General features: G+C 47.3%; 1 protein-coding gene across 4 annotated transcripts; it reads right to left on the bottom strand.

The window, feature by feature from the left end:
• Nucleotides 1-642: 642 nt before the first annotated feature.
• LOC146712123 (DELTA-sagatoxin-Srs1a-like) lies at nucleotides 643-7,602 on the bottom strand. Of its 4 annotated transcripts, none has more exons than XM_085455277.1 (4): nucleotides 7,524-7,602; nucleotides 7,110-7,183; nucleotides 4,948-5,031; nucleotides 643-1,510 (listed from the first exon to the last, which is right to left on the bottom strand). In XM_085455277.1, the coding sequence occupies exons 3-4, from the start codon at nucleotides 5,022-5,024 to the stop codon at nucleotides 1,093-1,095; spliced, it is 495 nt and encodes a 164-aa protein (XP_085311403.1). In that variant the 5' UTR covers nucleotides 5,025-5,031; nucleotides 7,110-7,183; nucleotides 7,524-7,602; the 3' UTR covers nucleotides 643-1,092. The 4 variants fall into 4 exon arrangements, with proteins under 4 accessions (XP_085311403.1, XP_085311405.1, XP_085311404.1 ...); XM_085455279.1 differs by having other exon boundaries at nucleotides 7,110-7,213; nucleotides 7,475-7,581; XM_085455278.1 differs by having other exon boundaries at nucleotides 7,475-7,581.
• Between the last annotated feature and the right edge of the window lie 6,982 nt (nucleotides 7,603-14,584).

Genomic DNA, 14,584 nt, shown 5'->3' with positions numbered 1-14,584 from the left:
ACAGAAGAAAAGTTCTACAATATTTACAATTTACTACAAAAATTTACAAATTAACTTAATTAACTCTCAGCTCCTGGACAAATCAATACACTGTCAATAGATATCAATAGCAAATAATATTCATCTATAATCCAGATAATCCTCTGCCCCTCCCTGATCCAGGGCCAGGGTGGGGCAGATCTGGTCCCTCAACAGAGGACGTGCTCCATCTTCAGGGATCACGCTCCATAGCCCTCCACGAGGTGTATGGCAGTGCTGTTAGCAGAGCAGCTCTGTATCCTCTCACAGAGAGGATGGGATCCTTCCCAGACGCCTTAACGCCCACTCACACCCTGTCATGTGACTTACCTCAGTAAGTCACATGACAGGATGGGACTAGGTTTCACAACATTGGCTGATAGTGACACCTGTTTTCACACCTTGGCTCATGTGATTAGGCGGAGGATCAACAGTGGGTCAGCGACCCCTTTAGAAAAACTCTCACAGGGCTTAAAACCTTGGACTCTGCACTAGTTGCTCTGAAAACTGAAGAAGCTTCTCGGACCAAACGTCTTCAAGAAACTTAAAGAAGTCCCGACGCTTTTCTTCCCAAGCTCCTTAGACTGCTTTGTGATTGGTTATCGTAAGAAAACAGCTCAGACATTTAGGACTCACTCAGCCTTTATTATCTCATCCACATGTTCACAGCTGCACAGCTCTGTGGTTTCATCTCACTGGACCACAGTAATGCAGTCGCCATGACGATTTCTGAGTGACATCATCACAAGTAAAAGTTAAGTTTGTGTCAAACATAAAGAGAAGGAAAAAAAGTTTAACATCGGGTTCAGACAACATCACAGACACACTGCTGACCAATCACAGCTCACCATTTTTTGGATGTCATCAGGAAGGAGGGGCAGGGAAAGAAATCCAAATTTCAAATAAATGTTGAGATTTAATCTGTGTTTGTGGATATAAAATGAGGAGAGAATCGAACTGACTGATGACTGATTAATTGATTGATCAATCAGCTGCAGGTCTCCTGCAGTGTGAACCCAGTGTTACTGGGTTAAGTGGGATTAATGGTGCACACTGCAGGTGCGGCTGTGGGCCTCAGTTATTGCAGATGGCGACCTTGAGGATGGGCTGGTAGGTGTCGGACATGGTGGCCCTGACAGTGATGTAGGCCCCCCTGTAGGTCAGACTCGGCCCCTTGGCTTTGCCCCTGACAAACTTTTGCTCCGACTTGTTGTACATCTCGTCGTAAAGGTGCTGGTCGCAGGCTTTGTCCATGTCGAAGACTCCCACCGCGTACCAGTTGGAGTAGAAGTTGAAGTCGTACGGCACCGAGAACATCACTGCGACCCTGCCGTTGAACTGCAGGGTGGACACGTGCTGGAGGTCGTAGGTGAAGACGGTCACAGAGCCACACGCCGTGTGAGGCTTCTTGATGAAGAGGGCGTTGCCGTTCTCGTAGGGGCTGAGCGTGGGAGGCAGGGGCGAGCTGCAGGAGCCGCTCACAATGTGCATGCTGGAGAAACAGGAAGACATCACTGCCGTTACACACACCTCACACCTGCAATACACCTGAACAACCGGCAGAGACCTGCACCCACAAGCACCGTCACGCTCAGAGACCATCCATCAGTGGCCAACTTAACCTTATCAGGGTTGCGGAGGGGCGGGAGCCTATCTGAGCTATCATAGGGCAAGAGGTGGGGCACACCTGGACAGGTCGCCAGTCTGCCACAGCTCTAACACACTCACATTCACACCTGTGGATGATTTAGAGTTACCAGTTCACCTAACCCCACTGACTGCAGGTGTCTGGACTGTGGGAGGGAGCCAGAGTACCTGGAGAGAACCCACACAGACCCGGGTACAGAAAGACTCTGGTCCGATGGTGGAGTTGAACCGAGGCAACAATGTCTTCATGTTGTGTACACACCTGAGGGGAGGATTGATTCTAAGGGCCAAACGCTGCAAAGACTCAAATCTAAAAGGCTCAAACAGAGCAGGAGGACTTTTCAGGCCGAGGTCTGAATCCTGTACACAACATCAAACATGGTGACGGATTAATTAAAGAAACTTTATCAGGAGTTTACTGTTAACGAGCTTGAGTGGAGATCTGTCGCATGAACAACAGCATCCAGCTTCATCAGCTGGTTTGCAGTGTGGAGGACCAGGCGGTCATCCACTTTAGATTGGAGATGGGTTTAAGACAGAAGGAAGTTAGGAAGGAAGTTAGGAAGTAAGGCAGGCTGTACAGGCTGCAGTGATCCGTCCGTTGTGGTGAGGACAGAGCTGAGCAAGAAGCCTGTGATTTGTGGCTTGTTCTGCGTTCCTGTCCTCGCTGATGATCATGACCTGGAGGTAGTGATCGAACGGAGCCTCAAAGAGTCTCCTCCACAGACTAGGGCATGCTGGACAGATTGCATCCCTCTGCTGGTTTGGGAAAGAGTATGGAACTGTTTTCTATATTTTAATTAGCCATTCTCAGACATTATTTAACGTATCTGACCCAAAATGGGAAATGGGTGGTGGAGCGGTGGGGAGAAGGGGTGGTGCAGGAAAAGCTAAAAGCCAAAACAAAAGGAAAAAAAATCAATTCAGAAAACAGAAGCGTTTCTGGGAACACAATAACTTAACGGACCAGATGCGGAAGTGTGTTGGTGAATGCTAGCTGTGTCCCAAAACGTCGGCTGCATCCTTTGGAGGACCCGGCCTTCGCGGTCTACGTGGGCCGGATCCTTCAAAGACCGAGAAGGCCGGAAGTGCGAGGCTGTGAAATGTGATGGTCGAGCCTTCAGATCAGCGTCACCGCTGTCTCGGTGGAGTTTAATAAACTCGGCCGTCTGCTCCTTGCTATCTAAAATATATCAGGACACTGGAGTAAACTCTCGACCGTCTCACACTTCTGTTTAATCAGTTTTCTGTTTGACGTTTATTCAGCTGTGAGAATCCCGGAGGAACCCACCCGATGGATTATTAAAGTTTATTTAATCTAATAATCTAATAACTTTGATCTCAGCCAAACCGATTTACTCTGGAACAAATAAAACACAGAAAAAAGGCAAACAATTACATTTTTAAGTTATCCGAGTGACTTATATCATGTTTAACCTGAGTAGCGAAAGAGCGGGGGTCTGAAAACGATGAAGCCGGGAGTCCGCTGCTCTCGCCGGCTGGAGTGACCATTGAACCCCCCGGCTTGCTATCGAGCGGGTGGGTAACAGACGTCTCCGAAAACGTCGGCACACTTTTGCAAATATGCGATGTCTTGATAAACCGAGCAGATATTTGTAATTTACACAGCTGCTTTCTCGCCTTAAAATATGTTAAAAGTTTATTTTGTGACCCAGAAAGATTAATAAGAGTAATTTTAAAACTTAGCAGCGGCCGCCATTGTTGGCAGCTGAAATTTGGCTGGCCCTGCGCTATGAATTCTGGGCACGAAGGACACACCCGACCCATCCTTCAAATTCGGGGAAAAGGAGGACGCATTTGAAGGAGTCGACGAACTGGGACAGCCTTCGTCGCCTGGCTGTGACGTAATTGGCCTTCAAATGCGGCCTCCGGAGGATGCAGCCGACGTTTTGGGACACAGCTAATTTAAAAACAAATTGGGGGAAGACAAGCAAGTGCTGGGCTTTGTTCTCATGTATCTATTGTGACATATTTATTCTCACTTATTTAAGTAGCAATGCAAATTTTGAAGAACGTGGAAAAAGTTACTTTTGGTCAAATGTCGGCAAAGTGACGTGACATTAGCAATGTCAGTACTTAATGCGGCTCAGGTTCCACTTACTTTTAAGGCCTTTACTTTAGAAGACTGACTTTAACCCTGCAGACAGATCACGATTTTATGGATAATACATCCACAAACAGAACCAGCAAACAGGACAGGAGGACCATGCCACTGTGTGCCACTTTTACAGTCAAACATCTGGATGGAGTAACGTTCGTTCAGTTATTTTGCTGCTGAAGCTGGTTGTGTTGGTGGTGTCGAGTCAAACCGACGTTTGTTTTAAGGAGAAACAAGCAGACAGTTCATACGTTAAGTTAAAAGGATGGTGGTTCATTCTCAGGAGCCAGACATTTGGGCAGTGCACCAACTTAACCATGTCGTGGGTGAATTTAGCGCTCATCTTATATAGTACCACAGATAACTATACAAGAGCCATAAAGTAAGCTTTCAGACAAATGTAGCTGTGCCAGTACATGAAAAGAACCATATTTGTGTCTTTCATAGACAATGCATCCTTATATATGGTGTAGGAGATATTTTTCTTTGAGATGAAGAAGTTATAAAGTGATACGAAATAGAAATAATGGCACCTTGGTTGGATTGGTTTGGTCTAAAGGAAGTCTGAGGTTTGGTGAAGCAGGAAGGAACGTAGCTCAACAGAAAGATGGCAGCTTCCTGTCAGAGATCTGATCTGACTCGCGTCACATCCTGTTTGACTCTGCTCTGACACTCCCAATTTACACAGTTTGATTTATACAGCGCAAATCACAACAACAGTCGCCTCAAGGTGCTTTATATTGTACAGTAGATGCAGAGAAAAACCCAACAATCATATGACCCCCTATGAGCAGCACTTTGGTGACAGTGGAAAGGAAAAACTCCCTTTTAACAGGAAGTTTTCCTTCCTACTGTCCTTCCTTGACCCCTCATGTAACAGCATGAGTCTGAAAGGCTCGTTCGTGGGGTCGAGGGATCTCGTCAAACTTCACAATGCTTTAAAATCCTTGCAGCACACTCACGTGTGATTGATTAACTGTAATTTAATCAATCAACAACTGTGCTTTTACTTTTTCTGCTTTTGTGAACGTTCATGAATGAAAACAACAATAATTACATATATCTGGATTTAACCTCACAGAAACATCCAAGTGATTTTTCAATAACTGTCATGCAGCTGACGCGGGGACAGCTCTCTGTGGACGTGGAGTTGCAGGACTCACCGTGGGTTGCACAGGGTGAACGTCGTGGTCTTGTTCTGGATCTCGATGCTGCACTGACGGTGAGTTGGGAGACCCATGATGAACCTGTGCAGGGGAGCAGAAAACAGAGTCAGAGGAAGTCCTTTCAGTTTACTCCCTGTCCTGGATCCTGGACTCTGGGTTGTTGGTGAGCTAGCATCATCATGCAGGGGACGGTTCCAGAGACGCAGTCCAGCCCTGTCCTCAGCTTCAGATTGGCTCAGTCAGCATCACGTGATCGGGTCACGCCTGAGCTGTTATTATGTTTCTCACTTTGTTATTTCCTGTTCGCTACCACACACACACTTCCTGAGCTCTCAGCTGCTGCTCACATGATGGAAATATTTAAATGTTTATTACACCCGCAGGTCCTCTCAGCCTCATCGCCGCCTCCTCTTTTTCCTGCCTTACTGAGGGGAGGACGGGCAGGTAACGTGAGCCTGTGTCTAGCTAACCATGAAGACGAGTGATCGTGTGACTACAAGAAAAGCTGATATCTGGGAGTCACAGAGGTGCCATGAGCCTGAGGCGTCACAATGAAATCAGCATCAGAGCCCTCAAGCCAAGAAGAGCGCAGGACACCAATGACTCACATGTGACCTGACAGTAAATCCATTACATGGTTACTTCGGTGACCACAGCCTGGGCTGAGGGCTGTCCATTGTGTGTACAGGTGCGTCTGCAGAGCAGGAGTCCCGGGATAACAACAGAGACTCGGGACTTTAAAAGCACCAAAGTAAGGATGGCGTCCACGTTCCTGCAGGAGCGACGGGCAGCTCCACACACACTGACGCAGGAATTTAACCCGATGCAAACAACTTTGCAGCCTGAACGTTACACACACACGTCAAACACGTCTCAGTGATATCAGGTCATTTTCAGCAACAGACGACTTTCCCGTAACTTTGATGTTTATTGACCCGGGTGAAAACAGCGACATTAAAAATCAGTTTTGAAGAGACTGAGAGGGCAAACACAACAACAGCTCTGCAAACTCATTATAATGCATGTTCAATAACACGCACTCATAGAGACGTTATTTCATCTCCTTCATCAGTCAGAACGAACACAGAAACACCGACGGTGACCGTGTTCTCCACGTCCACGCAGTGCACTCCACACACACACACACACACACACACACACACACACACACACACACACACACACACACACACACACACTCTCTCTCTCTCTCTCTCTCTCTGTCCTCTTACCTGCTGCCTTCGAGTGCCTCACACAAATCCTCTTCTGTCTGTTTTGCTCCTGTATGACACGACCACCCCTCCCTGTCACTTCCTGTTCCACTTCCTCTTTCACTGTGATGTTTTCACTGACTGACCGCCGTCTCTCAGCCTGGCAGCAGGTTTGAAACCGCTCTGACACGAGCTGGCGGACGGTCAGAGCCACTGTGGGTCATAGGAGGCGTGTTCTTGGTCCGAGTCAATGGTGCCCCCGACGCCATCATAGTCACCTGACTTTCCACCAGCACAACCACTTTAATACTGAAGCTCTGATGAGTCTCAGTCAGAAGACAACATCTGTATGCAGCTGTTTGACAAGCAGAAACCAGCACTGGTAATCTGATGTTTGACCATTCACTACAGGAGACTTCACAAAGTGCATTCTGGGTAAATTGTGAGTCTGATTTCTTCACTTATGACTTTAAAGCCATTTCACTGGAAATCTGAAGGTGTTCAACATGATGACATGACTGAGGCATTGTGTAACAGTGTGCTGGTGGGAGGAGCCGCCGCCCAGAGCCTGATCACAGCTGGAAACAATCAGTCCTCACAGAGCTGTTAACCCCTCACTGACCAATCAGAGTCCTCACAGAGCTGTTTGTTTTTGACATTTCATTAGTGCTTTTCTAACCTGAATACAGGAGTTTGTATCGCTCTGCATCACAGTTTGTTTATCCTAAAAAGAGGTTTAAAACCCAAGTGTCAGAAATGACCGTGTTATTGCTACAGCCAAACACACATCCACGGATCTGCTTCACCGAACCCCCGATAGCAGCCAGGACTACACCACCATACACTTTCATGCACTGTCATACACTTTAACCTCAATGTTTCCAGTCAAATCAAAACCAGTTTGGACTCTGATCAATGCTGAAGCGTTGAAGGAGAAGCTTCACTTACTGGTTGCTGCTGCAGGTCTTTGCTGAAGTCTCTGAGCTGCTGCTGCTGCTGCTCTAATGGTCAGGCGTGGCTTCCTGAGGAAATCAGAGCCGACAGAGAAACGTCTCCAATGGAGAGAAAATAGAAAAAATGACATTCACTGATCTAATCTGAAGAGTGTAACCTGAAAACCTCAAACGTGCCAAAGTGAAACTCTAAAACTAACACTAAAGACGCTTCTGAACAAACAACCAGACTCAAAGAAACTCTGACACGTTTCCTGAACACAATCGAAAACTAGAGGATTGTTCTGGCTTATTCAGCATGATGATGAGTTTAACTCAGGACAGATTGAACCTGCGAGCTCGCGTGTGGTGAAAACTCACTCAGATCAGAAATGTAAGCTCGGGGTAAAGCTTTCTTTAGCACACAGACCTGAGCCCGAGCTGCACTCCTCGCCTGCGTCCTATACACGGCACATGTACCCAGATATCTGACCCCTCCCACCACCTCGAGTTAGACTCCTTCAGTCTGCAGGGTTTTTTAATGTGCTGGAATTCTCTACACATGTTGTTTTCGTGACTTTCCAGCTTCCTCCCATCAGCGCTGCCAGTATCCAACACACACACACACACACACACACACACACACACACACACACACACACACACACACACACACACACACACACACACACACTCTGTGAGTGTGTATTCATATGTTTGTGGGGACCAAGGCACCTTTGAGACTCAAAATGTGGTTTTAGTGTTAAAGTTACAATCGGTTATTGGTGTAGGTGCAGGGTAAAGGTCAGGGAAAGCATTATGTCAACAACATGTCCTCACAAGATATGAATACAGACGACGAGTGTGTGTGTTTCTCCCAGTATCCTGTAGAGGTCTGATCTTCACATTCCCACTATGATGGTTGAGATAATAGAGGAAACATCTGTGCCTGAGCTACTGTGTGAGGTTGTTTTCCCAGAATTAGGGTCAGGGTGGAGCTTACATGAAGTCTGTGGGTGGGGTTTCTTTTTTACAGCTGAACTTGTGCAGACAGCATGGAGCTGCTGCTGAGTTTGCTCCAGAACTCATCTGTCTGATGAGGTCATCTCTCAGGTACTCCTGACTCTGTTTGTGGCTTAAAGAAGATTTGATGAGCAGCAGATTGTAAAACAGAGATTCACTGTTTTTTAAAGGGCTGTAAAATGCTTTCTATTCTATTCTATTCTATTCTATTCTTTTTTTTTGCAACAATGTTTATTGAGTTTTTAGAACACACAAAATACAAGTCAAATACATCATATAGAGAAATATGAAAAAATATTCATCAAGGAAAAAGCAAAAAAAAAACAAAAAAAACCCAGATGGACTATAATGTGAACAGAATTGGTCCTAGCACTGTAGCACTGAACCCTGTGGAACTCCATAATTAACCTCAGTGTGTGAAGAGGACTCTCCATTTACATGCACAAACTGGAGTCTATTAGATAGATATGATACAAACCACTGCAGTGCAGTACCTGTAATACCTACAGCATGTTCTAATCGCTCTAATAGGATATTATGGTCGACAGTATCGAACGCTGCACTGAGGTCTAGCAGGACAAGCACAGAGATGAGTCCACTGTCAGAGGCCATAAGAAGATCATTTGTAACCTTCACTAAAGCTGTTTCTGTGCTGTGATGAGCTCTGAAACCTGACTACAGACCACTAAATGCTCCAGCGTCTCCCTTTCTGAACAAAAAGGACAACCCTCCCCAGTGCTTGGGTCCAGGTGGGCTCTGTGTCTGTTCGTGGCTATTGCTCCATGTATAATCCTCCACTGGAGGTCAGCCATCCGTTTTTCTTTTTTTTTCTTTTTTTTTTTTTGTGTCCCGTTTGGATCTTTAGCATCAGAATTGTTGTCTTAAGGCCAAGAAAGATGCCAAGCGGATTTATTTTACCAAGTGGATCATCATGGCCTTGCCATATTGGTCCATTTGATTGACCTTTATTATAATTATGAATTTATTTTATTTTCAGTTGCTACAAACGGGACAGACATGACTGGGGGACAGGACAGGGAGAGAGAATGAAAGAAAGAGAGGGAGAGAAAGAAAACCAAAGGGGAGAAGAGACGGTGAGAAGAGGGGGAAGAAAGAAAAAAACAAACAAACAAACAAAAAACAAAACACCTGGGTCACCTGTATGGAGAAAAAAAACAGAAGAGAAAGCAAACAACAAAGAGCAACATAATAAAAAAAACGGCACCATCTAGCAGTAGATATCAGTAGATACTAAATAATAAACGATATTGTGCAGCACGCAAGATAGACAGCGCACAATGTGCTTTGAGGCAGCAGCCAAGAAAGCTGTAGTCCGCGTCTGTGAATACCCGTGTGTACACCTGTGTGCATACCTGTGTGGATCAGCATGCTTGTATTCCAAAGGTTTCTCCATGTAACGATCTGCTAGGGAGTGTGGGGGGGCCACAGCCCCGTCCTCCAGGGCATGAAGCAGGTGTGGAGGAGATCAAAACTCCAGACATCCAGAGGCCCCCAGAACACAAGAGACCAAGGAAGACCAACAGAGGGGCAGCCGCGCCACTGTCCCAGAAAGAGCTGAGGAGAGTCCCAGATGAGGGCTCACTCAGCAGCCGCGGAGCAGAAGCCGGGGGGGTTGCAGTGACGCGCCCGTGAGCTCCGCCGGCAGCCAGCCGTGCCTGAGTGACCGAGCCCCAGGCCGAGAGGCCGGGGGCACCCCACCTCCGAAGTGGCCCGAGCGAGCCCCAGGCTCCAGGCCCCGATAAGCGGCCGCCAAGGAGTGAGCCGGTGTGTACCCGGACGCCCATCCCCAGACACAAAGAACCACCAACACACCGACACCTGAGGGAATCCGCCACCGGCAGGGGAAGTGGTGGTAGGGGGAGATAGGCCTCCAAACCTTGGAGGGCCTGAGGTGTCCCCAGAGAGGTGGCGTCTGATACCCAACCTGACATATAGACACAGACATACAGGCACACACAGACACAAACATCCATTCCCACCCTCATGCTCTCATATGCACTTACTCCACACTCAACCAACGTGGAGACAGACATAAAGAGACGCTGTACACACGATCACACTCCCCAAGCGTACTCTACGAACCGGGTCTAGGTACTCTTGCCCCTGGAGGGGGGAACTGCACCCAGACCCAAGTGGTGTTACCCTTTTCCCTGCGTTGGGGAGAAGCAGACCGCCCCGACTCCGCAGCAGCAGGGAGGCCCCACACCCCAGACCGCAGTCGGACGGCCAACTCCTCCTCCTAGCCCTCCCGCTCCAGCAGGTCGCAGAGAACGGGGGTGAGAGAAGACTCCAAACCTCCCTCCACCCGCTCATTGTAGTGTTGATGCATGTGTGTTCTAAGGTGCAATTAAAACCCAGGAGGGCATGGAGCTACCTGCCAGAGAGCAGCAGGTAAGCGCATGGTCCCTCCTGCTAGCCCTCAATGTCTACGTGTATTTAACATTGAGAGGTGGGCAACGACGCCAGGGGTGGGGTGTACACCCTGATGGTAATTTGGACTCCGTGTATCGTGCCCACCCCCAAGATCCTATATGTATGTGTAATGAGTGTGAGTAATGTGAATGTCTAAGTTGTGGGATAAAATTGAGGCAGAGGCAGCCAGAAGGGGACGGGGGGGGGGGGGGGGGGTAGCCTCCTCTGCACCCTGGTGACATACCCCTACTCCAAGGCCCTGCATGTGTGGGTGGTTGTGGTGGAGCGGGAAGAGGGAGGCAGCTTTAGATGGGGAGGGAAGGAAGGGAGGGGCAGGTGACCCCTCCCTGGGGCCAGCTCCCCCGCTGACCCCAGTAGGCACTCCCATACTCCGCGACCCGCCAGGGAAAGGGGGCCCAGGCCCATCCAGACCGGGGCCCAGCGCAGCAGCGCCCCCCACAGAGCCCGGGACAGTCCACCCAACCCCACCACAGAGAAAACTGCACCCACCCCACCATCCACTCATCTTCCAGACTACATGAGACAATAAACACCCAGGCTGAGATCTTCCTCCACCTCTCCTGTATCTCCCCCTCCTGCAGAGAGTTCCTGAGGAGAGGAAAGCTCCTGCAACGTGTGACAATCTTCCCCACCAGTTGAAGAGCCCCCCAGGTGGCTCGACGCACCGGCGGCACCCTGCGCCAGGGATGGGCCCCATGCACCCACCCGCCCACAACCCCGGCAACACACCAACCAGGACCCAAGGCCCCGAGGCCCGGCCAGGGCCCCAGCCCAGAGACGGAGCGCCCCCAGAACCTCACGCCCATCCCGGACCCACCCAGGGGCAGCCAGGCTACCAGGTCAGTAACCCACGTCCGTCAGCACAGACCCTCCCCTAGCCCCGCTACACGCAGCCACGAGGAAACAGTCACCCGAGAGCCAAAAGAGCCCCCAACCGGACATGACCGCTACCCCGGGTTGAGCCCCCCAAGGAAGATGCCTCCGGGGAACCCCCCGACGCCCTAAGCCTGTCCCTACCCCCACACCAATCACAACAGTGAAGGCGGGACCAAACTATGACCCCCCACCCCCACTAGGTGATGGAGCTGATCAAAGGAGCCCAGAGCAATTGATCTGATGTGGTGGCAGAGGCTGTATCAAGACTAATGTAATCTAATAGATAATTTCTATATTGGTTAGAATTAAGATTATTTTTATTTTTCCAGTTCATGAGGACTGTTTTCTTGGCTATGCATAGGGCAGTGAAAACCATATGGGCTATATTCTTTTCTGAAGTGACATTATCTAAGCTGCCCAACAAACACACTAAGGGGGAAGTTGGAATGTTACATTTCAGACACTTCGATAAGTCTTCACATATCTCGCGCCAAAACTTCTGAACTGGTGGACAGAACCAAAGAGCGTGAATGCAATTGTCCGGTGTATTGCCTTGACAGTGTGAGCAGTTGTTGGAAGATGTAAAGCCCATCTTGAACATCCGATGACCTGTATAGTGCACTCTATGTAGTATTTTGCATTGTATTAATTGCAGACTGGGATTTTTAATCAATTTAAAGGTTTTTAAGCAAATCTGAGACCAGAAGTTTTGGTCTAAGCTGACTGATAGATCTGCTTCCCACTTTGCAATAGGAAGGGATATTGATTCATCTAATTTAGAAAGTGTTCTGTATATTTTAGATAATAATTTGAGGGATTTAAGAGTAAGGAAATGTGCCAGGCACAGCTGGCTGCCGGCGGAGCTCACGGGCGCGTCACTGCAACTCCCCCTGGCTTCTGCTCCGTGGCTGCTGAGTGAGCCCTCATCTGGGACTCTCCTCAGCTCTTTCTGGGACAGTGGCGCGGCTGCCCCTCTGTTGGTCTTCCTTGGTCTCTTGTGTTCTGGGGGCCTCTGGATGTCTGGAGTTTTGATCTCCTCCATACCCGCTTCACACCCTGGAGGACGGGGCTGTGGCCCCCCCACACTCCCTAGCAGATCATTACATGGAGAAACCTTTGGAATACAAGCGCGCTGATCCACACAGGTGTGCACACAGGTGTACACACGGGTATTCACAGACGCGGACTACAGCTTTCTTGGCTGCTGCCTCAAAGCACATTGTGCGCTGTCTATCTTGCGTGCTGCACAATATCGTTTATTATTTAGTATCTACTGATATCTACTGCTAGCTAGTTCATTGTGATGGTGCCGTTTTTTTTATTATGTTGCTCTTTGTTGTTTGCTTTCTCTTCTGTTTTTTTTCTCCATACAGGTGACCCAGGTGTTTTGTTTGTTTTTTGTTTGTTTGTTTTTCTTTCTTTCTTCCCCCTCTTCTCACCGTCTCTTCTCCCCTTTGGTTTTCTTTCTCTCCCTCTCTTTCTTTCATTCTTTCTCCCTGTCTTATCCCCCAGTCATGTCTGTCCCGTTTGTAGCAACTGAAAATAAAATAAATTCATAATTATAATAAAGGTCAATCAAATGGACCAATATGGCAAGGCCATGATGATCCACTTGGTAAAATAAATCCGCTTGGCATCTTTCTTGGCCTTAAGACAACAATTCTGATGCTAAAGATCCAAACGGGACACAAAAAAAAAAAAAAAAAAAAAAAGGAAATGTGCCGCACTTGGTGGTGTTTGTAATTCAACTTGACTGAGGTTACATTTCTTTTTTACTATGGATTTAATTTGTTGATATTCTAAAAATCTTGTCTTGTTGATCCCATATTGTGCAACTAGTCTGTCAAATGGAATAAATTCTGTTCCCTCTAATATATGTTGTAAGTATTTAATTCCTTTACAACTCCATTCTGGGAAATTAATCATATTATTGTTTTGTAATATGTCAGGGTTATTCCAGATAGGTGTACGTTTGCATGGGATTAATGAAGACTAATGAAGACTCCGTTATTTTTAGAAACTCCCACCATGCTGTCAGAGAGAAGCTGATGTTGATACTTTTAAAGCATTCATAAATGGTAGGTCTGAAATCTCTAGATCCTTGCATAGTGCCTGTTCAACATCTAGCCAGGGCTCATCTAAGAAGGTATGTTTTGACCATTCTGAGATGAACTGAAGCCTGTTGGCTAAGAAGTATTGGTGAAAATTAGGCAGATCTAATCCTCCTCTATCCTTGGTTCTTTGTAGCGTTTTTAAGCTGATACGCGGGGGTTTATCTTTCCAAAGGAATTTGGAAATATATGAATCCAGAGATCTGAACCAATCTTGTGATGGTTTGTTAGGGATCATCAAAAATAAGTGATAGATTTTGTATTGTTGATTGTCATTTATGCTTAGAAATATTTAACTACATATGCTTAGAAGTGTATAATCAATTGTAGATTGAAAGGATGTCTCATCCTATTAACTCTGTGTAGAGGGGGGTGCATACATTCCTCTACTCAGAGTGTCCTGGCATGGATCACACTCCCTAGGAGAGTTTATCTTCTCCTTATTGATTTATGGTATAGCAAACACACGTATATCTGTTTGAGTATAAGAGCCTTTTGTTCAGACGTCCTGGCACCAGCTTTGGGGAGTCTTCACAGGGTCACATCTTGACCTCACACACACACACACACACACACACACACACACACACACACACACAGGCAAAGGTACTCTTTGTGTGTATGTAGACGTCATATGTTAATGAATTTATGCATATTCATGTAACCTCAATAAAAGAGCAGTGGTACGGGAGAACAGACGAGAGCAACTGGGGTCAGGCGAGGGAACGGCGCCTCTTCGGTTTTCTCCCGTGCACGAGTAACATGAAGAACTTTGCCTACTTGTGTCTTGCTTTGCAGTGTAATTATATTGTCTTCAACGTTCCAGCGGATGGGTTCAAGCTACAAACCTATCAATAAGTAATTTATTTTTGGCAAGATCATCATTTTTATAGTGGCGACCCTTCCCATGAGTGATATGGGTAAAGATTTCCATCTAGTCAGATCGCCTTCTACTTTCTTTAGAAGTGGGATGTGGTTTAATTTAGTTAAGTCTGAAAGCTTAGGAGAAACATTAATACCTAAATAT

Source organism: Copadichromis virginalis, linkage group LG4 (genome assembly GCF_057382275.1).
Source record: "Copadichromis virginalis isolate Kocher_CV1m ecotype Utaka linkage group LG4, C_Virginalis_male_GT1.1, whole genome shotgun sequence".
Taxonomy (NCBI): domain Eukaryota; kingdom Metazoa; phylum Chordata; class Actinopteri; order Cichliformes; family Cichlidae; genus Copadichromis; species Copadichromis virginalis.
The sequence above is the reverse complement of the archived record's forward strand: the minus strand, read 5'-3'. Positions and strand labels throughout refer to the sequence as shown.

What these genes read in the sequence shown, in the direction of transcription:
- LOC146712123 (XM_085455277.1), bottom strand. Translation starts at nt 5,024, where the DNA reads ATGGGTCTCCCAACTCACCGTCAGTGCAGCATCGAGATCCAGAACAAG. An exon ending in TTCACCCTGTGCAACCCACG is followed by an intron (nt 1,511 to 4,947) that starts GTGAGTCCTGCA and finishes CTGTTTCTCCAG; the next exon opens with CATGCACATTGTGAGCGGCT.